Source organism: Etheostoma cragini, chromosome 20 (genome assembly GCF_013103735.1).
Source record: "Etheostoma cragini isolate CJK2018 chromosome 20, CSU_Ecrag_1.0, whole genome shotgun sequence".
NCBI lineage: Eukaryota > Metazoa > Chordata > Actinopteri > Perciformes > Percidae > Etheostoma > Etheostoma cragini.
The window spans coordinates 14478703-14505173 of NC_048426.1; the positions used below are offsets into that span (position 1 = coordinate 14478703).

At 42.0% G+C, this 26471-nt stretch overlaps 1 protein-coding gene across 2 annotated transcripts in view; it reads right to left on the reverse strand.

The window, feature by feature from the left end:
• The window catches only part of kif26ab (kinesin family member 26Ab), a 72891-nt gene that overhangs the window by 38935 nt on the left and 7485 nt on the right, over positions 1 to 26471 (reverse strand). For both annotated transcript variants that reach the window (XM_034858726.1, XM_034858727.1), the window contains exon 3: positions 3246 to 3719. In XM_034858726.1, the coding sequence (XP_034714617.1) occupies positions 3246 to 3719 (474 nt within the window). The remainder of the gene's footprint in view (positions 1 to 3245; positions 3720 to 26471) is intronic.

Consider the following 26471-nt stretch of genomic DNA (forward strand, 5'->3'; position numbering starts at 1 on the left):
GGCCAGCACCCTATCAGCAGACCATCTTTTCCTCAGCCGCTGAGAGCACCAGGAGTCCCCTGTGACCTTTGATCTCAGCGGTCAACAGACGATTACTGCTGAAGTGAAATAGGCCTTGTGTTAATCTGTCTGTCTGCTTAGGTGACCTCTATAACCAAGAAAATCCAACCGAGGGGAGAACTGACTTCTAACAATACTGGACAATGTGAAAAAACGACTCACGTAAAACACTCTGACATTTAGCTCTCTTACTCTGTGGTCAGAAAATGCCCACTGTCTATAAAGAATATACCAAAAACATAATTGCCTTTTTTTTTTTTTAAATGTTTCCTCATTTGGCAAGAATTTTCCTTCCCTTTCCTTCCTGTATTCTTTTCTTATCCTTTCATCGTAGTTTTCTGTGGCCCGTTGCCATGCAAGCACAGCTGTACTAAAGAAACAGCAGCCAAGATCATCTGCTGGGCTTCAAATTGGTGGCAATGGAGCCAGCAATGGCAGCAGGCAACCAGTGGGCCAATAACAGAGACCCTCATGGGTGAAGAGCACTTAGTCTTTATAGATTAGCGCACATATGGTTGTGGATTTTTTTGGGGAAAGGGAGAATTTCAGATTTAGGTCAATCAATTTCTTGTTTTAAATAGTCGCTGACACTACTTGCAATGTACTTTTCTGGATAACCTTAATTGCTTGCAGCTCTTTGTTTAAACAGCCAATAAAACCAGGAATAACTTCAGCATTTGTGAAGTTGGAGCTTATCTAAGTTGGAGTTTTGCAACAAACTGTCTCAGAAAAGAGAATTTGAGTGTCATTTGCTCAATTCAAGGCAGCTACACTAATATGAACAAGTCAGTTCCAAAAAGGGAGCCAGACAGTTTTAATTCCATCGACCACAATCACACAGATCATTCCAGATGTTAACCAGAGCCTTTTCCCAAATGGGGGAATGACGGTGCCCTATAATGGGCTGTGTGTGGGAGCGCCCCAGGCTCCTTGGTTGACAGGATTTCTGTCTAACACACACAAAGTCCATCTCGGCTCCAATGTCTGAACAACAGCGCATGCTTTCCCCACAGAGAACCTAAGAGGGAGTCATGAATTGAAGCTTGTGCCTTTCGGCACAGCGTAACTTACAATCCTTGTAAGTGTGTGTGGGTTTTTGTCATGCTGAAGGATCTGGTTTTAATAAAAGTAACAAGCTTGAGAAAATAACACCCATTTCTGCTGTGTTTGTACTTCATGTCCTGAAGGGACATTTCTATCTGTCCAAGGAGGGCCCCAGCCTCAGCTATGTGGCTTTAAGAAACTCATCCCAGCTCCAAGGGCCACTAATTGCTTTTAGACACACAGATGGAGAACACAAGTCAGCCTCTCCCTTCTGTGCCAAGCCGTTTGATTTGCCCTAGATTGCGTACATGCAGTTAAAAGCTTTTGATGGCCTCCCATTAACCATTTCTGAAGGCACTTGTTGACATTAAAAGGGAGGAGTAAAAATCCTTCATCAATTGTCAAGCAGAAAGGAAGGCATAACACTGCCAAGACCCGTCACAGACTGCGGTTAGAACAAACGGCAAAATTACAGTTTATACAACATATCTGATGGGAAATTTTAAAGTGCCAGGACTAGATGATGTTAGGATGGTGTTTGGTCTGTACATGGAGTCTGCCCAGTAAAGAATGCCACAGAGGTTTCAGACCAGATGCCCCAGTCCACGCACGAAGAGACACGTCAGTAGAAGCTTCATGTCAGCACACAGAAAAATGCTGCAAGAGTCTAGTAAAACACTTTCAACACTTACACTTTTTAATTTAAACTTGTGTAAATGTGCAAGAGCATTATTTAAAGTCGTAAACAAGGTAGAGCCCGATCTATCTAACCCGGCAACTGATTGGACGAACGCATCACGTTGGTCTCGTTTCTCTGGAAATTCAAAGCCAGACTGTCATGGTGGCTTGTACAGAATACAATCCAATATTTTAGTAAAATAGTTAACGTAACCAAAACATGTTCATGAAAACCTTTTAAGTGAGAAATAGACCATGCAGTTGCTGAATCTGTCTTCATTTTAGATCAACGAAGATCAGTTTAAAAGATTTTTGTCCGATTTTGAGAGACTCTATTTACGCTCATCCGACTTGTCATTTCAGAGTTAGCACTCCACCAATCATATTTGTCATTTGAGTCCGACTGCCGGCAGTGCCCACCTTCCGACCAAGCACGTCAGGGCGGCCAAAATAAAGGCCGCCGGCCCCTCCGACGGACAACGATGTAGAACACGCCAAATAGACTCGAGTCACTGACCGCACCAGGCTGTCGGGTTAGTGTGTCAAACAAAGCACAGACTAATGCTTGTGCAACATGAGAGAAGAGTTATGGTGACGCTGTGGGGTGGTCATCTGAAATGCCCATGAGGAGAAGCTCAGCAGATTAGTTTTGTGATGACCTCTGACCCCAGATCACTCAGACTACTTGACCACTGAGGAATGAGAGATCAGCAGGCCTGTAAAGTTTTTATGCAGGGTTATATCTCATATATAGAGACGTGCATCTCCGTTCTGAAGCCGATGCGATATGCATCTCGGAGCACTACCAACGATCTGATACATTAAAGATACATTTGCAGCAACTTGAGAAAAGATTTTCCGTACTACACCCACCACCACCTAAAGGCTGTCTCACTTTATCACAATCGTAATTTTGTTGTAAGTCATAACCCAGCCTAAATGCAGAGGTTTGTGTGTGTGTGTGTGTGTGTGTGTGTGTATGGCGGTCTGACGGTAGAGTAGAAGATAAACGGCATTGTATACAGGTAAAGGGAAGCTGTCGATGATTTGTAGGAAATACTTTGTAGGACTCTTCCTCCTCCATGTTAATCTCTTATGTAATTCTGCCAGACATACATCAGCTTCCGAAGCAACACCATTGGCCACAGCAGTGACGTTAAATGAGCTAGCGCCCGTGAAATTGAACATTTTAAGGAGGAGGAATCAATCCAAAATTTAACATTTTTGGTCACAAATTATTGGTCGAATTTTGAAATAATAAAAGCATATTTTTTATCAAAACATGCTATAAAACATAATAATTACTTTAATTTAGCTAATTTCCCAGAAACGAAGTAATGCTCTTTAGCCCTATTTGGCCCTCAAGGAATGTATACTCATTCTACTGTTGCAATTATTTTTTGTAAAGGGATGAAAATGCATGAAATGTAACACAAAGTTGAAAATAAACATTAAAGACATACCGGTTTAGGCTGAGGGATGAAGTTGTTGACCCTGGAGATGCTCCACACGCCCTCGAGGTACTGCTGTGCCTGAATGGTGACGGAGGTCAGGGATCCACTGATCTGCCCTTCTGCCACTGTAACCTGGACACTTGTCTTAGGCCCTGAAGTGACAGAGGGGCTCTGGGACCAGCCTGGTACCCTGTGCCTCTCCCCTAAGGGCAGGACGGAGTGGGCGGCTGTTTGTTCTTTGGACAGTTGTTTTCCATGGACACTGGAAGACACGGTGTATCTAGCAGGCTGTGGTAAGAAGGATGTAGTGGGCAGGGCTGCCATGTCTGAGCTGAGTGTGAGGATGGGAGCATGGAGCATCTGCAAAGCCTCCTGCCTCAGTTGGTGGAGAGGTGTGGAGCACACCTGGCAACAGCTGACAACAGCATCATGGCTCCCGGGTCTTTGGAGCTGCTCAAACAGGAAGGTTGCATATCCAGGGTCCTGCAGAGTAAACACACACAAAAGAGGGGCTTTAACACAACTCTATGCATGTAGCAAGTTGATTTCGATCATCGCTCACATATCTCATCTGTTCTTTTGAAAGGATTTCCTGTATGTTGTTCACATTTTCAGGGCACATCAATGGTTTGCTAGCAGTGTGGTCCCTGACTGCCCTCTGGGACCCTCACACTCCTGATTTAACCACTAATGGTTGTTTGTTTAGACTGAGATGCTTCGCCTGCATGCAACTTAAGACTGCTGATCTGGTTGACCAGGCATGTGCTCATTTCACTGTGTGTGCTGGGGAGCTGAGACCAAACAAGCCAAACTAGAGGAGACAATTCTGAAATAAGGCTCGGAGGGGTTACTTGAGAATCCCACGGAGACATTCCTAAGAGCAACAAAAAACAAGTAAAGTGTGTCTTCTATTTGTAAAGCTTTAAAAATAAGAGGGCCAAGCACATTTCAGCTTTTAGTAACGGGTTCCAGTAGAGTTTTGTCCTTTCACTTCGTCTCTAAGAAGGCTCTCTAGGGTGTCCGTCTCTACTGGGGAGGAATGACAAAAGAAAATAACAGCTGAGGGGACTCTAGTGCCCAAAGCCATATTATTTACATATGATAAGTGTCCCAGCATGAAAACATATGATAAGCTTCTAAATGTGAAAAAAACTACCTCCAGGTAGCTGGAAATACACTGAGCTATCAATGAACTATTCAAATCCTAAGTGAGAGTGGAACATAACTTTCTCAGTGTTTTAGGGAAACAAACACTTACACACACAGACAACAGTCTCTTAAGAGGCATAAAGGGGCACTAGGCTTTTGCCCAGTGGAGTATTTGCCTAAGACAGGAGCCCACAGCCCATACATAAATGTTTATGAGACCTTTGCTCTGTGGAACCTCCGAGGTGATCAGGAGAAGTGAAGCAGTGGGGAAACAGCAATCCTCTGCCCTAATGCAGTGCCACTTAATACAGCTAACCCAATAGACCCAGAGACCACAGCGTTAGGCTGAGGGACCCTAAATCTCCTCCCCATGAAAGCAGCTCAATACAAAGGCTTTTAGATGACCTTTTTCTCAAACACGCGACATTTCTATAGCCCTACAGAAAATGGATCATCTGTTCATTTCCCTTATTCTCAAAAAGGGACAAAAAAGTGGTATCCATACAATTAAAATAAATATACACGGATATAGACGGATAAGCATAATCTCCATATCATCATTACTTAAAGGACAATCATGCATAGGACTGTAACAGGGCTGGCCTGATGCTGACTGAGTGCTTCTGGTTAATGATTTACTATATTGGCTACTTACTTTACACATGGGCAAGCAAGGACAGGATGCAAGCACAAGTAAGAAATACACTCAGAATGTAGGAAATCCCATAAATCTCACAATGAAAGATGGGTTGATGGTAGATCAAGTGCAAGTGAAAACTTAATGCTATGTTAAGGAATGGATTTAAATGTAAGAAATATGATGCTATGACCTAATGCAGATAGATCCTGGCATGTGGACAATCTTTATTGTTACGCTCAGGCATGATATTTATGCACAAGACAGGACAGTTCTGCTGAAATAAGATGAAAGAGTCCACAACAAATTGGAGTTAAAGAAAACACCTCTGGCTGCTATTTTCATAGTGTGGACTGGCTTCATGTACATGCTTCCTAGACAGGAAATTGAAGCAAAGTCATAACCAGTCACCCCTCACCCTTTACCCTCCAACCACCCCTTACCCACCTCGAGGCATTGGTAGATGGAAGAAATCAATTTCCCTCTCTCTCTTTCTCTCTCTCTCTCTCTCTTTCTCTCTCTCTCTCTCCATGCATTGTTAGGTGTTGATTTAGGGGAGCTAATAAAAAGACACACAAAGCTGAGCCCATCTGCTATTCAGTTAGGATTCTGTAGGTTAGGGCTTCTCCTGTAAAGCTGCCTTTATGCCCAGTGGAGTGAATAAAAGGTCAGGGCCACAAGGCTTGTGAGGAGGTTGATGGTGCTGCTGATGATGAGGATGATGATGATGATGCTGGGGATGCGGAAGAGAATGATGTGGGTGTAATGAAACAGAAGGCCACAGAATCCATCTCGGTATGGTACTTGAGAGGCGCAGCAGAGGATATCAAAAGAGGACATCACGATCAACATTTTACACATCGCTCGGAGAATGTCCCTTTGGACATAAAATATAGAAATCGAACACAGTAAAGCTTGCTGAAAAAGTTACCATGTAGTTGCAAGCTCAAACAGTTAACTCTTATGTTTGTGCTACCAAGTTCAAGTCAAAAGCATGAAACATACTCTATGTGCACCCAGTCCGCTGAACCCATATTGTTCCTTTTATCCTCAATATGATCTATTACTGACAGGTGCAAATAGGCGCGGAGAGCAGCATTGCTGTATGTGATGCATGTTATCAACACACAGACCAAATGTTCAAAGCATACCCAAGAGGCGTGGTCAGGGCTCTGACTCCTCATTGTTCTGTACAAGTGGGAGAGGGCTTTGGTTTTCAACTCGAGGTTTACCCGTCGAGAGAGTTAAACTGCGCGAGCGAGGATAAGAAGACAGAGAGAGAAAGGGAAGTGGGAGGAGGCAGGTCGGGGTTGTGGCCCTTGCCTGGAGGCTTGTGTGTGGTTGTGTTGGTTTACTGCCTGTCAGTGCTGATCTTTATTAAACTCTGGGGACAAATGCAGTCAGATGCTATGGCCTTATTATGGAAAGGAGGTGTGCTTGGCGCACTGGGGAGAGTAAGCCCTGCCTTTGGAATGAGCCCTTCGCTGCCCTTAGAGACCTAAGTTTGTCACTGTCCCTCCCACTAGCTGTGATGAAAACCAGAGCAGCGGCAGGAGAGAGAGCCACCCAACTAACTGACTGACTATCTCTCTGGGTTGATGGAGAGTGTCATCACAGACAGCCCATGCCTGAAGGCTGATGGAAACAAGCTCAGCCGTAACTACTTACTGTATGGATGAGGAGACAGGCAGAAAGATTTGCATGATTTCTCTCCCATGCCTCCTTAGGGCACAAACAGAACCGGGCAAAGTCACACGTAGGATTCTTCCCCAAATCACACCTCATTTACCTCGTCTCGCCAGTGCACCTTTTTTTCTAACCAGACAAAGTGAAACTGCCTTCTGACTGTTCTCACCTTCTGATGTACTTCTGATGTGGAGCGCCAGGTCAGATACAGCAAGCCGACTGAAATCAAAGGAAGGTCATACTGATTTGAAATGCATAAGGCTCCACTTTAGCAGAGAGACTTTTAGGCACGCTCCATTGAAAATAATATACCCTGGGAGGCCATATTTTCTATTCCAGTTGAGCCCAACAGATATTCCCCAGACATAAAAGCTTGCTGTGACCCATTGGAGCAGTGGCAGAAAGAGAAATGAAGCAAAATTGTGTCAATGTGAATCTATGATGAGAAAAAAATAAAGTGACAAGTTGTGACATACTGGAGCTTGCAGTTTGTCAGCTCATATCTAAACTGTTTTACAGTTGCTGGCAATCTGTAGCATTCTGTTTGAATGTAATTTGGTTTCTTTATTTCTTACATCAGTCATAGTGCGATTTCCTCCAGAATCAGAAGAATCAATCCTCTGTGTTCATTGCAACTGTTCACAAAGTTGACTTTAAGATTAAACTGCTCAGTCTTCCTTTCTGTCCTCCCTTGCCTTGCAGGTTTCTCTTTTATTATTCTACCAGTACGGAAACATTGCTCTGTAAGAGTCACACCACGCTGCTTTATATCTGTCTTCACTGACCTCTGTTCTCACCAGAACCGGTCCTGTTTACACATTACAATTCTTGAGTACTTCCTATGTCTGCATTTCTTGTAAAGTCAAGACCACACGGCAGCTGCCAAATTTAATGCCCTTTCAACTCCTGACTTTCCCTGCATCTGCTTCCCTGTGAGGATGCGACCAAGCCAATCTCTGTTTACTTGGCCTGAGACAGTGTTGACCCAAACCACACGCCGTCTCCATAAGTCTCAAAGGGATTGGCCCCCCAATAAACTGCAAGAGCCCTGTCCAGATCACAGGGTGAGGACAAGAGCTTCCAGCAGGCCTGCTTTCCCACAGGTAGCCTGGCTCACCCTGACAAACAAGTCAGGAGAAAAACGAGCACAGCTGCTGGCCTTGCCCCGGGTGAGCACAGGGCATTAGGACAGATTACATTCCCAGGATGAAAGCAACACATCCAGTGGTGTAATCCCTCTCTGCCCCCTGCTCCCTTTTAAACTTTTCCCACCACCTTCAAGCCACCTGACTCGACTCGGATCCCCTGAAGGAACAGAGTGCTTGAAGGCCAGTGACTCTGATTAGGTATCAGGTAGAGCTTTTAGTGGGGCAGCAGATCTGGGATACAGACCATTAAATTTAACCACTGCCTGCTCGGAGGCAGAGAAGACAATGACTCAGGATGTCACACTAGCATGCTATTTAACTCAGTGGGAATGCCTTTGGTAGAACACAAACTGGAACGGCTCACCAATTCACATGAAACAGATGTTTTCCCCTTGTTTACTGACTTGACAGGTTTAAACAAACCTGTAATAAGACTTTCGCTCAAACAAAGCAACCGTATCTGCAGCAACACAAGCAACACTGTCATTACCTACCTGGTAATACAGCCTCAGACGGAGGCAGACAGCACTGTGGTAATGAATTCATTCATCCTCCATCGCTGTGAGAAAAAATGCTTTATTTTTCTGTCACTGTTTGGGCTTTTCATTGGAGCACAAAGCGATTTCATCAAATAATGATGAAACATCTCTTCTGCTTTTCCTGAGATTTGGCTTTTGTCTAAGTCAGACTACATTTAGACTTGCATCGCGTTCTCTGAATTTAAACTTCTGTGAGCTAGACAGATATGGTCCCAAAATGATTCTGCTTTTCAGAAAAGAAAGCACCAATTGAGGCATACGGAATATTCTGTTTTCAAATCTTGACTTTGATGTTACATTTTTATATTACATTTTACATTACATTACTATATGTTATATTATATTACCTTACATTTTTCTCAGAAAGATAAGATAAAATTACCAAATTCTTCAACTATCTTGAAGACAAACTGCTTACTTACAAAGTCAACAACACATTACAGTGGACAAACTTCCCCGTTTTTAGATCAAACAGATGATTACCTTGTTTGGAGAAGTGCATCAGATTTTTGCGTCAGTATTCCCTTTAACGACCAGCCAAGTCTCCCTGCATCAAGCATCTGTTTGTGAGGAGCTCACATAGATGTCAGTCTGTCTGCCTTGTGTGATTTAGCCCTTTCCTCCCTTTAACTGTCAGTGAACTGCTGACAGAAAATGCAAAGAGGCTTTACCCCTTCGTGACACTTTCAACACATGATAGCCCCACCTGCCCCGAACATCACAGAGACACATTCTCTGAAGAGCAATCACAGGGTCGAGCAAATCTGCCGTTAGGATGAGCACACAAGATTTACTAGAAAACACAGTTGAAAAGAAAATCTTGACAAAATGTGGTGTGACACTTGATTTGATCTGGGCTTATTAGCACTGTGATACAGCTCCAGTACACTAGAGCGCGACCTCCAGATTCTCCTGTCATCCATAAAAACAGATGTCGCTGTCCATCAAAAATAAAAAGGCCATAGATCCCGCTGACCCTCAGGTTAAACATAGATAGAGTCAGATGTAATCACTCATGAGTCTTTGCCAAACCACCCGGCAACCATTAATGACCTCACATAATGACGTGTCACCACTCCATATGGTCGAGCCATTTATCAGGATGGGAGTGCTTGTAGCTTCTCCTACAGACAGCAGAATGAGACTCGCATACATGTTTTGATAAAAGTGCAATTACATAAAAGGTTCACTAAACCAGGCTTCTACACAAGAGGGAAAAATGGATGAAACACGTGTGTGTTTGTGTGTGTGTGTGTGTGTGTGTGTCCTTGTTTGGCTGTCTCTTTACACCACACCCATCCATCACTCCAGCCTTTCGCCACTTGACCAGTTAATTACCTTTTCCTGTTCACTCACACACATAAAGAAAACAAGCCCCTTTCAGACTGTTTAGACAGACTTCATTCTCCCTCTCCCCCCTTTTCCAACATCTCTCTCTCTCTCTCTCTCTCTCTCTCTCTCTCGGACCAGCCTTTACTGTCTCAACCCCAGATCCGTCAAGCTTTCATCAACTTTTGCCGGGGTCGGGCTGTTGAGAGGTCCAGCCTGAACTCACCAGTAGGAGAAGGAGAGACTTTGGCAACTAGGGATAACCCAATCATCGGCTTGGCCTATTATCGGACAATTTGCAGATTATCCGTCTCTGTGTTTTGTTTTGTTTTACTGATAACTGATAAAGTTAGTTAAATAAAAAAGTGTGCTACTTTGGCTCCGTTACAGCTCTCTTGGCAGTCTGCAAAACAAACTGTTAGAATGTTACAATTGTAGGAAGCTATTTTTTTTAATTATTCTTTTTTTTTTATTTAACGTTTCAGTTTTATTAATTAATTGCTTAAAGCATTTCAACTAACTTTTTTCTTGGAGTATTTAACATTCTAAAATGTTAATTTTTAAAGATTTAGATTTTTACTGTAAATGCATATTGTTTCATAATATCGTCTTCATTGCTTCAACTAAATAAGAAACTGATTTCAGGGACGTACCAATGCTCTGGCTTGCACAGAGAGAACAACATGAACCCTTAAAAAGTTGTCTCATTTGTAAAAAAAAAAATATATATATATATATAAACAAATAAGAAGTAATGCTCCACATTTTCCAGTTCTCTGCCCATGACTGCTGTGCAGTTCAGACAGCAGCGGGCTGCTGGCTATGCTGTTCTCACCAGGGACACAGGGGATTGAGTTTATGGACACTAGCACCAATGATTGTGCACCTCTAATTAAAATGGCTGATTTTTGGCTCAGAGACGCTCTCAAGGTAGTTTCTCTACCAACCAGGCACGGCTTTGGAAACAAACTAAAATGAGTCCATAATAAAAGATACAACAGGCAAACCGGAGAGGCAGGAGCCAGGTGTTGCTGTAAACTGCAGGTGAAATCAAGGACAGAAGGAAGGAGGAAAAGGTGGGGTGAGGGGATAGAAGTTGAAAACAAGGGAAGAGGGTTAAAAAATCATCCGGCACATTTTCAGAGCCCATTGACTAACGACAATTAGAGATTAGTATTTAGTATTTTGCTAACATATGAACACTTGCATTTAAAAGCTAAAACTGAGCAAAAGCTCAGATTGTTCAGTACATTTGCAAAGTCCTCATTAGTAAACTGTGCAGTGTGAAATTGAAACAGTATTCGGTATCCATCCACTGGAGCTCATTGAGAGATCTATTTTTGTCTAAGAGCCCACTCTAAAACACTTACTGCAGAATAGAGGATCCTGATACAATAGTTCCCTCCAACAGCGCAAACCACTACTTCACTTGTATTTCAAACCCCTACTCAGTCAATACGCAGTGGTGACAGCCACCTGCTTCTCCTCTGTCTGAACTGTCGCACCAAGAGAGCTGCATTCCCTTCAGTTTGTTCTACGGGAGTTTTTTTTTGTTGTTTGGACTGGGAAACGGAACACTCCCAATTCCCTGCAGTTTATTTACAGAGAAAACAACCTGCTGATAAAGCTTATGGCAACTAATTTCCATCGCAGGACTCCCCTCAGCCACACAGAGCGTAAAGTGTGACATGCAAGTGTGCGCGCAAATGGTTAATTATCAAAGACAAATGCATAGTGAGTTACTCATGCTGAAACAGAAGTAATTGCATACGGTATCTTCTTCAACATCTTCCAGGTTGCATAATCTCAGTATATACTGTACATCAATGTTATTAGAATTAATCATTTTTACATTTTAATACTTTTTCATGCCAAGCAGCAAATAAACACTTTGATCTACAAGATAGGCAGCGCATGGCCTTGCTTCATATGGTTATTGCAATATTTCATCCCAGACACCTTGCAAAAGGCATAGCCACACGTGCTCTAAGTCATAAAAATGAAATGGTATGAAAGTGATGACAGGGTGTAATGTTTGGTATCCTATGACAATTATTCTCTCCACTCTCCTCTTGGACAGTACAGTAATAATGCTGGCAAGTTGCCATATGGATAAATATTCAAGTTTGCTGTCGCTGCTGGAGTTTCCCTCCCACTCTCTCCCTCTCTACACACATGGAGTGACTCTATATAGTATGCAAGAAGAGCCACATAATGAGACACTGTAAGTGGTTATTGTGGAGGAAGACACTTTTTTGTTTGGTGGATATCTCAATTTTCCCTAGGTGCCTGTGCAGACACGTGAGCAACGAGGTAACTGATTAGCAACACAAAGCCATTGGGACGGTACGAGCCAAAGGTTATTCCCCCCTATCTGGCTTCTTAACCGTGTTCATACAGCAAAGCTCAAATCATTCTGAGCCAAGGTGAGCTGTGCAGAGCTTCCCTTTCCCATCCTCTCCCAGTCTGCAGAGCATTATCTCAGAGAGTGACATGCTTTGTGTCTCACAAAGCTGCTGCGTGTTGGCAGAACAATGGAGCAGCAGAGTTGCGAGTGGCGGAAGCAGCCTGGTGCAACAGCCGAGTGTAGGTAAAGCAGGGAGAGGGGGGGAATACTAATTTAACATGAAAGATGTCATTACCATGCTAATGACTTTCGGAGAACACAATTTATCACTAATAATAAAAATGTTAACATCAGCCCATGGCTTTCAGCCAGGAAAACTGTTGTCTATTTATGAGAACTAGTTGTAGGCTGGTGGAACTGCCTGACTGGTAGAAAGAACACACATAGATAAGCACTAACCATTATCTGGTTTCTTTTGGGGTTTTTTATTTCTTGCTAATTGAGATGTCTAGACACATTGAATTGAACATCAGCGAGATAAGGAAGTAGGCTGAACTATCTCGGTGGAGAATAGCACACACTAATCCACTTATGAGTCTGAAGGATTTGGAAGGAGGAAATGCTTGGCTTATCAAAATGTTTTCACATGCACATTTATGTCACTTTGTCTTTTAGGAACAATAGCATCCTGCAAAAAGCCTTACGGGCCGCAACAAAAAGCAACTCCAACCATTTCACTTTATATTCTAATTAGTTGGTGAGAATTGGTTGGACTAAAAAATATTAATTATCAAAAAATATAAAGAATTTATTAAAATTCTGCTTTAGGCTGGGTGATACGTTTGATATAAAGAAGGTGATTTAATTTCTTAATAAACAATATATATCCAATATAGCATGTTTTCTGGTCATTTCAATGAATAAATAAATAAACAATATGAAATAACCTATTTTGTATGCTCCTTTGTGAATGAAATGTTCAAATTTTATAAGAACGGGAAAAACGAATGTTACATGCAAGGATTAGGACATAAAGGGTTGTCCAAATGATGTAAATATTGCAGTAACGCAGTTTGGCCGCTGGCTTTTTGGAAAAGATATAGAAAATATATATACAACAGACATTTTTATATTGTTTAGACGATATATATCACCTTGTCCTATTGTGCTTTATTTCATGTTTTCAGTTGCAATAAAGTTAAATGCAAAACATTTCTCTGATAATACTGAACAAACTGAAACAAGAGAGACTACAGCCAAGCTAGCAGCTGTTTGAGGCTGTACACAAACACAGTGTTATTTTTCATGTAAATCCTAACGTCGGCTTGCAAGCATGCTCACAATGAAAGGGTGATGTTAAGCAGGTATACTGTTTGCAATGTTCACCATCTTAGTTTAGCGTATTTTTTCGTTTTGCAGGTACTTGGTCATAAGCCAACGTATTGGACACATTGAAAATTTGACCTGCTGGTCAGAGGATCACCAAAGTCATTATGAGTCATCCACTGGGAACTATGGATCTCTGCACACATTTTCATGGCAATCCATCCAGTAGTTCTATAAATATTTCAGTTTGAACCAAAGTGGTGGACCAACAGAACAACCAAATGACTGAAAGAGACACGGCCATCACTAGAGCCATGGAAAAAAAACTAGATATTCATTCCAGCAGACACTGGAGAAAGAAGATCAATTTGTGAACCATTTGTAAGTTATCCAACTTAGAACGAGCCTCTACATGATTAATCTAGCCTTTTCTCAGCTCAACCAAACACAAAACAAGAAACAAGTTACGTAACCGCCTAAATTCCCAATGACAGTGACGCCATCTTAAGCGGACAAGGACTTTGCTGCCGGCATTTCACATCACCAAATGAAGACATAACCTTGGAGTTGTTGGCACTCTTGTTGAGTTCTGTGTTAAAATGTGCTCTTCACACTCTTCAGGGGCTTTCTTTCTGCCTGTTCATATGAAATGTCACAACACTGAAGAGCTCAGTGAGAGTTGAGGAATTCATTGTGATGGAGAAACACGCAGACCTGAGAGAAATAGAAGCAAGCTGCAGGTTCACAGCTGAATTGCACGTTCAGAGCCGCACTGCAAGGACAGCACATGTCAAACTGACGGGGAAATGGAAAGCTTGAGTTTGCACTGAGATTTATATTTTTGGCTCAAGGGTATGATGGAATTCATCTGAGTGTCTGTCTGCATAAGCCGTAAGTCATGCGTTCTAACTGCACTACAGCATGATAAACACATAGTTAAGAGCAGTTAAATAACAATTGTTCAATCAAGGACGGAAGAAATGTACCATTTGTGGCAGATGGATGCAGACTAATGGATCCTTTATTTATTTATGAGTGAAGAATGGAAACTAGCCAGATATATCATTAAGTTGGAGGTGTGAATTTTTATACATGCCTCCAAACACTTTATTTTGTTAATTTCATGAAGTAGACTGAAACAAGAAGAAGCTATTACATCCTGTCAGTCTGAATCACATGCTACATGTGTGCATTTTTGAGCTGCAAACACAAACACACACACACACACACACACACTCATATGTAAAGTGGGTCTGGGGATGCAGAAGCATGCCCAGTCCTTGCTCAGGGTTTGATGGTGAAACTGAAGGGTCAAAGGGTAACTAATTGCGTGGCTCATGGAGGTCAGCGTTGGTGTGGCCTTTTGCCAGAGCACTGGAACACCACCTGAAGGTCTGTCAAGAAAGACAAATGAACTCCGACCTCCCTGCTGATGACATCGACCCCAGTCAACATACGCACGCCGTATCTTAATCCGGGTCACAGAAAAAGGAGCAGACCACTGCTGCTGCCCTAGACGCTACGTGCTGAAGGAACTGTAGCTGATGTTTACCTATCCGGTCTCATGTTCACTAACTCATCAAATACACAACCATAAAAAAACCTCATTCTCCATTAAGATCAAACTTGGCAACTCAAGCAGTTGGTAGTGTTCTATTGCTTTTTAAATAAATATAAGTTGTGTGCACTCAGGGCTCAACACAAATTGCTTGGAAAACAAAAGGCCTGCTTGGTGCAACCTGGCTCATCCAACAATAGAAGTCATGTGGGAGCAGCACGTTCTTTTTTAGAGACCCAGTGAAGAGCTAAAGTTAGCTCTGCCTTCAAACTCTTGGAATTCCACACAAAAGCAACGCTCAGTTTTACACAGTGACTCCCTAAGCAGAGCAGAGCAGGAGATGGTTATCATTTTTCAACAGTCAATAATTTGCCATCTCTCTAATCAGCTGTTTGTGCAGCGTGCCTAACTGTGCCTTCTCATTTAGCCATATCACAGCAGACGCCGGGGCTTTTACCTGCCATGCCATCAGCAGTAAGCCACGGCATGAACCACACTGATAGCTGGCTCTGCTGTCTGGAATGTACTCGCAGTTATGCCCCATAAAAAAGCATTTACCAGGTCTACTTTGTGTGTGTGTGTGTGTGTGTGTGTGTGTGTGTGTGTGTGTGTGTGTGTGTGTGTGAGTGTGTGCGTGTGCGTGTTTGTGTGATCCTGTCAAAAAAGAATGAACAAATATGTGTGATGGATGGATGAAACTGCTGCCTGACGGAAAAGGTATTGTGATGGAGGTCCAGGGATCATCCAAAGAAAAGGAGTGTCTCGCTTTCATGATTAACAAAATGTCAAAAAGGATTTCCCTTCCTAAACAGAAACCACAATCATGCAAGGCTGACAGCCAAAGGGACATGGCCAGATGGGACGTCTCCCTCTCTTTCTCTGCCTGCCGCTCCTTCACTGTTTTTGAGACAAAAATGGCAGAGACCTGTGTCAACAGCTGGGAAAAGCATCCCTCGCTGTGCTTTGTAAAAGTGATAAAAATAACACCATGAAGTATCCCGCTGTGGGTTACGCCCTGAACGGGTCTGTTTTTCCAGGCCAGGAGGGTCACTGTCAGGCAGACCTGAACCTCCAGCCAACACACATCAAGGCAGCATTTTCCTAGCCACCATTTTCTCCCCTGTCTTTTCCTGTTTTGACAGGAAACAGGAGATGATAACATAGAGTCACACAAACAAGCAGAGATTGCCTCCGACCTGCTGCCTGGCTGTCCTCGTGTGGCAGTGGAGGCTGTTTTCTATAGAGGGCCTCGTGTCCAAAATATACAAAAAATAACACGCTTACAGTCTAATGCAAACATGGACACCATGCCACTGTGACGCATAGGTATTCACACAGACACACCTGACACACACACACACATCACTTACAAATCTGCCTTAATGCCAAGCTGCAATAACCTCTCCAGAACCTGGCACATCCGAGCACTTCCTCACAGGCTTCCAGCAGCGTGCCAGCTTAGCCTCCCACAAAGGAACGCAATAAAACAGACCACCAAAGTCACGGACACAACACTGAAAGAGGGGAGATGAAAGCTGCGGTGGTCTCCACAGGGAACCCAACATACACTGCAGAGGTGAGTGAAGGAGCAGTGTCAATATCTAGAAGAGAGGGGAAGGGTGGGGTGGGGCGTGCACTGGCCGAGGGAGGTGTGGACGGGTAACGTCTCTTGTCCGTGGCTCTTTTTGGAATGTGAGCCTTTTATGTTGTCAGGAAGCACACCGCAGTGAGACACAACAAGTGGTGTGACGGGGCCATTAGAGGGGCTTTGTTGATGGCGAGAGAAGCTCAAAGCAACGGGACACTTTCATTGCCCTCTCTGATCCCCCACTAGCCTTTGTTTACGAGCTAATTAAGCATTGTTCAGCTGCTGCAGGAGCCTCGAGCCCTCCATCCCCATAGTGCCACCATGACTTTGAATGGCTACTGTAGGCCTTTTACAGCACCCTTTATAACTTAACAACTTGAGCAGGAATCACTTTTAGAAAAGCTTACTAGTATGGGAACCAACCTCTGTTGAAAACTGACTATAGATGGGAATATAAGTGCATGTTAAAAGGGCATAAAAGGGAAACACAAATCAGGTATAGTCTGACAGGTCAAATCCAGTTCAAATGTGTTCTCCAGTGACCGCTTCTGTGGGAGTTCAAGTGTGCCCTGGTTTCAACCCTTCATTGAATGCTGCAGCCAAAACAGCCTCTCACTCACAAAGAGATAAAGACGTAAATGCCCAGCGTGGGACAAGGGGAGGAGGAGGGTAACGTCTCGCTAGATGGATGTGGTAATGACCGTGTGTCAGCGGTGAGTATATTTTGGTAAAGAAATGCTCACACAGACGGAGGGGCAGTTTTATAAAAATGTAATGCATTTGTTCACATTTACCTTTGTTTGGGGTGATGAGCAGAGAGGTCAGGACATGAAAAAGAAAAAGAATCACAAGGAGAAAAATCACAATATCATGTTTGCTTTCACAAACACGAAGATCACAAGAAGAGATTAATTAAAGATGTTGATCACGTGAATTATATCTGAATAGCTCATGAAGTCAAGCCAAAGGTCAGCATAGCCTTGTATGATGCCTCCCCCTGGAAACCAACGCAATATTTAAACATCAAATTAAAGCCGACACAACCTGTAAAATGCTGTGTAAATAAAACACACATTTAACTTTGACCACATTTTACGGCCTGTTAGCTGTCTGGACTTGCAGTGGACATGAGAGAATGACTATGGTTTTGTAAGATTTGTAAATGTGAACTTCTGAGTTGCTGCTCTTGGAGGACAAAGGGGGGAGGTGCGTTGGACACAGCAAAGGGTCAGAGGACTGAACAGTGGAACAGTAGCATCCACTCCTCTGAACAGTAAAGCTATGCAGGAATCCACCAAGGCCAAAGACACAGGTGTGCACCCTGAGAGCTTCCCTCCTTTACACAGAGGGAGGCAAGCATTTCCGTGTTGCACAGACACGTTCAAAGGCATTCCAGCAATGTTTTGTTCCCTTGATGCATAAATTTAGAGCAATAAACAACAATCTATCTATTTTGTTGATTTGAATTCATCTGAGAGAAGCAGTTGACGACCAACAACACATTAATGATGACAAAGTACCAACTGAAGGCAGCTCCAAACAGTGAAATGCCAGTGAAAAAGACAATCAACCACATTCAGTTTTCTAAAGAAAGAGACAATTCTATGAATCAACATGTACACAATGTATACACTACGTGTCCACACACCCACCCGCAGACTTGTTCTCACACCCAGCATGGGAATCGGCAGCACTTAGCTGGGGGTCTGCACAGTGAAGCCCAACAGTGAGTTCCCAGAACAGCGAGGATGGCAGTGCTTTTATGGGCAATGCTGAACTGATACTGAGCAGCAAACGCAGAGGATGGAGAGGCAGTTTGGGACTCGTAAACAGAGAGGTTTAAGTTTAAGTACCCGACACACACGAAGGAGATAAAACAGCCCAGAGCTCTTCAGCGGAGAGAGTGACATCATAAAATAGAGCAGCAGTAACAAGAGGGGAAGCATAAAGGACGGATCTATTAATGGGAGTCAGATCATGGGAGAGAGGCAGGGGAAGGTTTACTCCACAAGCATCTGGGAGTAATGACAAGCTCAAGATGGTATCATTTCTTAAGACAGCATATCTCCGCTGATCTGAAAATAAATCTCCTTATCCCCATTTAGATCTCTTTCCCTGTGACCTCCAAAGTAAATGTGTGTACTGTAAGAGTTCACATGTGGGAAAAAATGCCAGCTGAGTTCATCATTCTGCTCAAAAAACAACTGTGTAACTTGCCATTTATGAGGGCATTGCTCTTCCTTACCTTGATGCTGTTTCTCAAAGTTAAAAGGCACCGTGTAACACTTCTATCAACTTTGAGATTGTACAAGTGTTGTACGAGTGCATTATAGTCCTTATTACTGTTGTGCTGCTTATCTGGGCGAATCATTGGATGAGACAGACGGATTACAGGAAGGCTGTCACGTATACTTGAGGCTATACTAACGTGTGTGTATCACATGAAAGTAGCAAAAAAAGGGTTGAAATCTCTTTCCTTTTATGAAAAAGTTTTGTCAAGCAAAAACCGTGTATATAAAACGTATCTCAGCTCTCACTGCTTTGGACGCTTCTTAAACATTTTACCTGAAAGTGCAGACCTCGCCTGCCAATCAGAGACAAACAACACTGCTACTGTATCATGACTTACTTCTTTCTGGTAAAAAAAAAACTTATGAAAATCCATACAGCTGAGGTTGACCTTTTCTGTGTTCCGCTTTTTGAGAAACTGAGCGATTTGCGATTGCTATGCAATTTCCTTTAAAATGTCAGCAGGCAAATTGCTAAGTCAAGTCATTCAATAACAAAAGAAATAAATAAAAGCACACTTTACACTTCTTTTCTTCTGCTGCTTCTGTCTAGAGAAGGGATAAAAATGTTGGTGCAAATTGGAGATTTTTTATATTTATTAGCTATAACAATTCAGACCAATAATTATGATAATACAAATTAATTAATGAATAATTTTGTATTATTGTATCATGCATACAATACAATATGACCAGCTCACATAGGACAAGGGACCGGATGGCAAAGTAACCACATACCCTAAACAAATAAACCTTCTAGTCTTTTTTGCTGAGCTTTAGAAACAAAAGTTCATCAGTCCAATTAGTCATCATCCGTCCACCAGAACTTTTCAGGATTTTGGACAGACGTTTCATTTATGATCGGTGTTCTTAACTCATCATAATATGGAAAATACAAATGAAAATGTGATTCGTTCTCAACTTCTCCTAGTTCACATAGTTTCCACAAGTTTTTATCTTCTTGGGCATTTTTTAATCTACCTACTTTAAGGGCAATGGGAAGGATTCCTGTTCTCAACTGAGCCACTAACAAATAATGTTGGATTTGAACATAAGTTCATAGTTTGGGTTTTAGCAGAATATATTTTGAACCAATTTCTTCAAATCTTGTAAGTAACTTACATCTGATTGTGTACATGCTGCAAGTTAAACTATTATGATCTACAGTATATTGCAATTTAACTTCTTCAAAAACATCATATATGTCATGGGGATTTGTGGGCTTTGGCCCAGAGAAACACCTTTTTATTAATCTTATTATCAAACATGTTAAGCAAACAATGCCACAGCCTTTTCATTTCACATGTTCTCATTAGTGAACCCGGACTCCAACCCATATCCCCTTTAACAGCCAAAATAGGATCACACATTTAAACTCCTAAAAAATAACTAATAACTAAGTGAACTGTAGTTTAACAGTATAGGTGGCATGTTTGATATGAGCAACAAACCAGGAGCAAGTCAAAAAACAGCGGGGCTGATTTCAGAGATAAAGAGAGCTTGTATTCTCATCATATTGCCCTTTAAAGCTAAGCCTGCCGAGTACCAAAGTAAAAGCACTGGCCAGTCACCTTCTCCATCAGCTTCTCCATTAACCAGACCACTACCAGGCCTGCGTGTTGGAATGAGGATAAAACACTGACTGAAATAATGCAATCATAAATTGGTCGCAGTTAAGTTCAGAAAGATGGATGACTTTTGCTGCAAAGTGCAAAGGATGGAGGGACCCTGAATGTGCTTCGTCTCTTTCTTTTTCCTCTGGTACTTACACCTACATTCACACATCATCAATACACACACTCATCCTGGCTCACAGAGCTAGACAGTCAAGCATGAAATGAACATGAGCAACGTGAACTTTGACTGGCATTTTCACACAGCACCAAGATATATGGGCCACTATACGTATCAGAATGAGCTCCTGACAATAAAGAATGCACCCAACGCAAAGCTGGGAAGCCCAGTAAGACGGGTTAATAAACATATCTAGCAATCACAACACAACCCATCACAATCCATCTACTATTACACAAACACAAATAGAATAACACAGTGATGCATGCATACTGTCACCCAGACACATATATAGAAATATGACATGAAAGCACACTGGTGCACTCACACAGCTGCTGCACAGTTTACTGTTGATCACTGAGAGGCCCCTTTAGGAGTGGACTGGTCAGCTTTTAAGAAACAACAAATTGCACACAGTAGTTCCAAACAAAAAGAATATGATTGTTCACGTTGTTGAGAAAAATGACTTTGCTTACACGTACACAATAGTGTTTGAGAACGTGTTTTTCACTTTAAGGAGCTTGTATGAAGTCTATTGATATTTGTGAACTCAGCTTACTTACAAGCTTTGCAATTGCACTTATATTAACCCACTAAATGGTATTTTGGTAGAGATCAAAATAGAGGTAAAAGGATAAACTAATAATAATAATCAACCTACATCTGGCAGGCAGCCAGAAATGCAACTCAAAACTAATGCTAATGTTCCTACATGTTTGCTTGATGTGTGAATAAGCCACTTTTTGCTACATGTTCACTATCAGCTTTCGGTGATCATAATAACTCAAAATTAGCTAAATGTATACATCATAAGTGCAAAAATACATTTGGCAAGTAATAAATTGGTTAATTTCACCAATTTTACCCGTATATCATATTTAAAAATACCTTCAAACTAAATGAAAAAATACTTTATATAATCAGTTATCATTTAGTTTACTTGACTTTGTGTAATTGCAGCAAAAACTGCTTAAGTGCCTTGCTCTTGGCACATTGACAATGGTTGTTTGGAGAAGGGATTGCTCATTAGGAAACATTTATCACAGATTTTATGAATCTGCTTCTCTATTATCTAACACCTAATGCGCCACCCTCTTAGGGTAAATAATGCCATAGAGGCTTCTGAGCCGGCAGGTGAGAAGTAGTAGAAGCTCCATTAACATCTGCCAAAGAGCAAAGCAAACAAGGCATTGTCGAGTCCAACTTTAGGCACCATACTCCACTGATCCACTGTTTGCTGTGAGCAAGGGAGCCACGCCCAAACAGCCCAGAGTTTGTTGTCTGCACATCCATCTTGGCAAGGACACACATTATCTTTCAGCACATTGCTATAAGCCCAGCGATTTGTCTGCTACCACAAGGACTGCTGTCAATCGAGCACGTTTTATGGGGCCAGCAAGAGATTACCTCAAACTCCTCAGCGTCTGTCTAGCGTCTTGAAAATGTATCTTAACAACAATGTTTTTCCAATACTCAATCAGACTCAATAATGGACTGCAGTCTGGCTAAATCATGCGTGTCTCACTTCATCATGTCATATGGAGTAGGGCAGTAGGAGCTACAAGATTGCATAAAACAAACATACATATACATACACATGACACACAGGCGCCTCACCCTAAATTAACAAGTCAAACTGATTAATTCCCACTGGTTACACTTCTTGTTGAATTTGTGTTCTTTTGTTCATTGACATTTAATGCCTTTGTCGCTCAGTTCTCATGCTCTGCATAACTGTGCTGTAACACATCAACCCGTAAGCCTAGCCAGCACATCTATTGTTTCATTTCAGTCTGGCTCATTGTAACACATGATCCTTCACCAAACAACAGCAAACCCATTCAGAGTAGTGCTATTATGCATGGCAATCATTCAAATAAACTAACAATGGGAATATGGTTAAAAAATATAGGTGTTGTCAAAATCTTAGCATTACCTGGTGCTTTAATTCAAGAATTCTGTAAAAAGATTGCTAATAAAACAAATCAGGCCTCAGTTTTGATTGCCTGACCGAGTCACATCTGAATTATGATACTCAGTGTGGTATCCTAACTGTAACATTAAGTTACAAGAAATGCTTATTTGTAAGCTATGTCATTTACTTACCTATCAAGAATAATTGTTAATTTCCTTACCTTGTTTGAGAAGGTATCTGCTAATAAGGGATGTTTCAGAAGGAGACTACTACACTGAGTTCTGAATCATGTATGTTCTGCAGACCGGATGACAACACTAGCTAACTTAGACGAAAGAAGTTGTTGATAGCAAGAGACATGTAACTTAAGTAACTTGTAAAGATGTCATTACTGCCAGTTTGTATTCAACTTGCAAATGTATTTAGATGTTGTAGACATTCAGTTTTTCCATAGAAAATACAACACTCAGTAAATAAAGACATGTGAACAGGTGCTTTAAATATTATTGCACAAACTAAAAATGACCACACATAACAAATTTGCCCAATGCTAGCTAGCAGGTTGCTAATTAACAGGTTAAAGGTATGGACATTTTGGTGTACGCTAATTCACTTCCTTGCGGGGGTGAAAACGATCGATACGATTCCCCTCTCTGGGGTCTGTTAAATAGAATAACAGACAGGAGAGAGTTAGCTTAACTTAGCATAAAGACTGGAGCAGAGAGAAAGAGCAAGCCTGTCTCTGTGAAAGCTTAAAAAAAAAAATTTAACAAATGAGAAACAGTACGTGTTAACTCATGAGCTTTAATGGCACTTTTCGAAAGGGCCATTTAAAATTTTATTTGTATTCATTTTTGCACCATTATTAAGAACATACAGTATCTTTCTACATGCAACAGGCCACTTCAGACCAACACCAATAGAGATTTAAGAAAAGCTAAGATGCTCTGCCTAGCGTAAAGCCTCTGGTAGCTTAATGCTTTCTTGTCAGCTCATTATCAAAGGTAAAGGTACAGCTCCTCTCCCAAGTCACACACTTTGAATGAACGCCTTTACTGAATATCTGTTAAGGATATTAGGTTGACTTTACATATTTGACAAGTGAATGAGAGAGGCAATGCAAACTTTACAATAAATGAAGATGGCAGTAAATCCACAGGTCTAAGCAGCTCTAAATAGCTCTTCTCACCTTGAGAGGTATCAAGAACATCTGGATGACTCTCTGTAGACATAACAGTGGCATGCAGCCGCACCAGAAATGACCAGATGGTTCAGAAAAGGACACATTCAGGTAAACTCTGTACATCTGTGTTTGCATGTCTGAGCTGATGCCACAAATTGGTTTACTTGTGTGCATGTGCCTGTGTATAGAGATTATATACAGTATGTGGAGTGCAGAAATAAGGAATGGCAGTTATTCCAGGTGGAATATTCCTCATCCCCCTAGTAGGGCGATGAGCATCAGCCTTACTGCAACTTAGTTTCCTTCCAGATCCATCAACCCTTGCATCTGCGCACCCTAAACCTATTTCCTGCACTCTGCCTCATAGCAATTTACCCTTGCAATTGTGATACGTAGCAGACTGGATAGCAACAATTGGGGTCAATTCACTTTCAGCTCACCAAATTAAAGATGTAAAATGAAACTGTATCAGACAGAGTGAAGATGTGGCCTTCATTCCAGAGCTGCCAGAAGATTAAAAAAAGGTTTCTGGCCATTGAAAGTCAGTTACTTTGAAAAGCGGGACCAGCTGTGAAAATCTGGGGGCAGGAAAGTAAATGAGAAACTCTTTACGCTCTCTTAACTACTGACTGAGTTGTTCCACTGTCAACTTTCAAAGCACTGTGGCAGCAATGTGCAGCTTCCAGATGGAGATAAAGCCTGGAAAATAGAGGAGATGAAGGATTTCTCTTCCAGGATAATTAAATTCCTGCAGTACTTGAACCAAAAAGTTAACCTTGTTCTAGTCTTTTCTTCTATGCCACTGTTTCCACTGTAGTATAATACTGTAATGCTGTGAGTGCAGCTTTGTTTAGTTTGAAAATACTTAATACTACTGGTAATAGATAGATGAGTTTCATACACTACAACTACAGAAGGATTGTTGTTATTTTTCAAAAGTACTTTGAGAAATACAAAAGCCTTTTTCATTTAACAAAAGAAGAAAAAGTCTTGAATGTAAACATGTAAATGTTTAAATACAGTCTCGCCCTCATTCGATTTAAATTAAGAACTGTTAGCCCGGCCCTAACAGTACCTAAAAATGTAGCGAACACAATGCATGCAAATTTGTCACACAGAGAGCTGTCTGACAGCTGAAAGACTGAATGAATGAAGCTGTGGAGACTGACGGTGAACAGCTGCATGCTGCTGAGGCTCACAGATACTGTACAACACGGTAGCACCATGACTGATGTCTGTGGTCACCGTACCACTTGACACCAGATTATTGCTCTGCAGTTTAATACAGCCACATGCCATAAAGCAGAAGTCACACTGCATGCAGCCCAGAGTCTCCTCTATTCTCCCGTTTCGTCTCTCATCTCCTCCCAGGCTATCTGGAGTGAATGCACTGCTGAGCAGCCACAGAGGCACGCAACACACACATCACAGAGAGCCCCAGGGGCTCAGGTGCTTAGAGGTGAATAGAATAATATGGCCATGCCCTGTTTTAACTCTACGTTAGCTCTAGTTTCAGCACCGGAGAAGTCTTTTTTCTATCCTTCCCTCCATCTGTCTGCCAGTCACTCTGATCTGTCATCTGCCCTCCTGCAGTGAACCTGGCAGCGTACACCTGTTCCAGCCCAGGTCACCCTCCTGAAACTCTAACCACCATAAAGACTGGGAGAACTGACAGAAAGGTCAGAGGTCAGGCAACAAAGGAGAAATAACGCCCCCCTCCCCCCTCCCCCAACTCAGCTGAGAAACAGTGGCCAGGTAGGTAGATTGGCAGCCATTCACCATCACCCACTTCCTCCTGTTTCTCTCTCTCAATTACTCTCTCTCTCTCTCTCAAGCTCTCTCTCTCGAGCTATTTCTCTCACACATTTTACATTGGGGCTTATAAGTTTGGGCACTTCAGGTAAAAATTTGTATTAATGTGCATAAAGAAGCCAAGAAAAGATGGGAAAATCTCCAAAAGGCATCAAATGACATATTGGCCATTTTTTTAATAAGTCACAAAAAGTAAGATTTTATTTCCATCATTTACACTTTCAAAATAACAGTAAACAAAAAAATGGCATCTGCAAAAGTTTGGGCACCCTGCAGAGTTTATAGCATTCGCCACTCCCTTTGGAAACCTGAGATCTGACAGCGTAATGGATTGTTCTCAATCATCGTCTGGAAAGACCAGGTGATGTCAATTTAAAGCTTTAAATGCCCAGACTCATCTGACCTTGCCCCAAACATCAGCACCATGGGTTCTTCTAAGCAGTTGTCTAGAAAACTGAAACTGAAAAGCAGGAAAAGGCTATAAGAAGAAAGCAAAGCATATTTTTAGATGCCAATTTCCTCTGTACGGAATGTAATTAAGATATGGCAGTCATTGGGAACAGTGGAAGTTAATGCCAGATCTGGAAGACCAAGAAAAATATCAGACGGAATAGCTCGCAGGATCGTGAGAAAGGCAAGTCCAAACCCACGTTTGACTGCACAATCCATCCAGAAAGACCTGGTAGACGCTGGAGTTGTGGTACATCATTCCACTATAAAGAGATACTTGTACAGATATGGTTTTCACAGAAGAGTCAACAGAAGAAAACCTCTTCTACATCCTCACCACAAAAAATCTTGATGCAAGCATGATGCATTGTGGAAACAAGTTCTGTGGATCAATGAGATTAAATTAGAACTTTTTGGCGGAATGACCAAAGGTACATTTGGAGAAGAAAGGGCACACAATTTTATGAAAAGAACCTCTGTTCAACT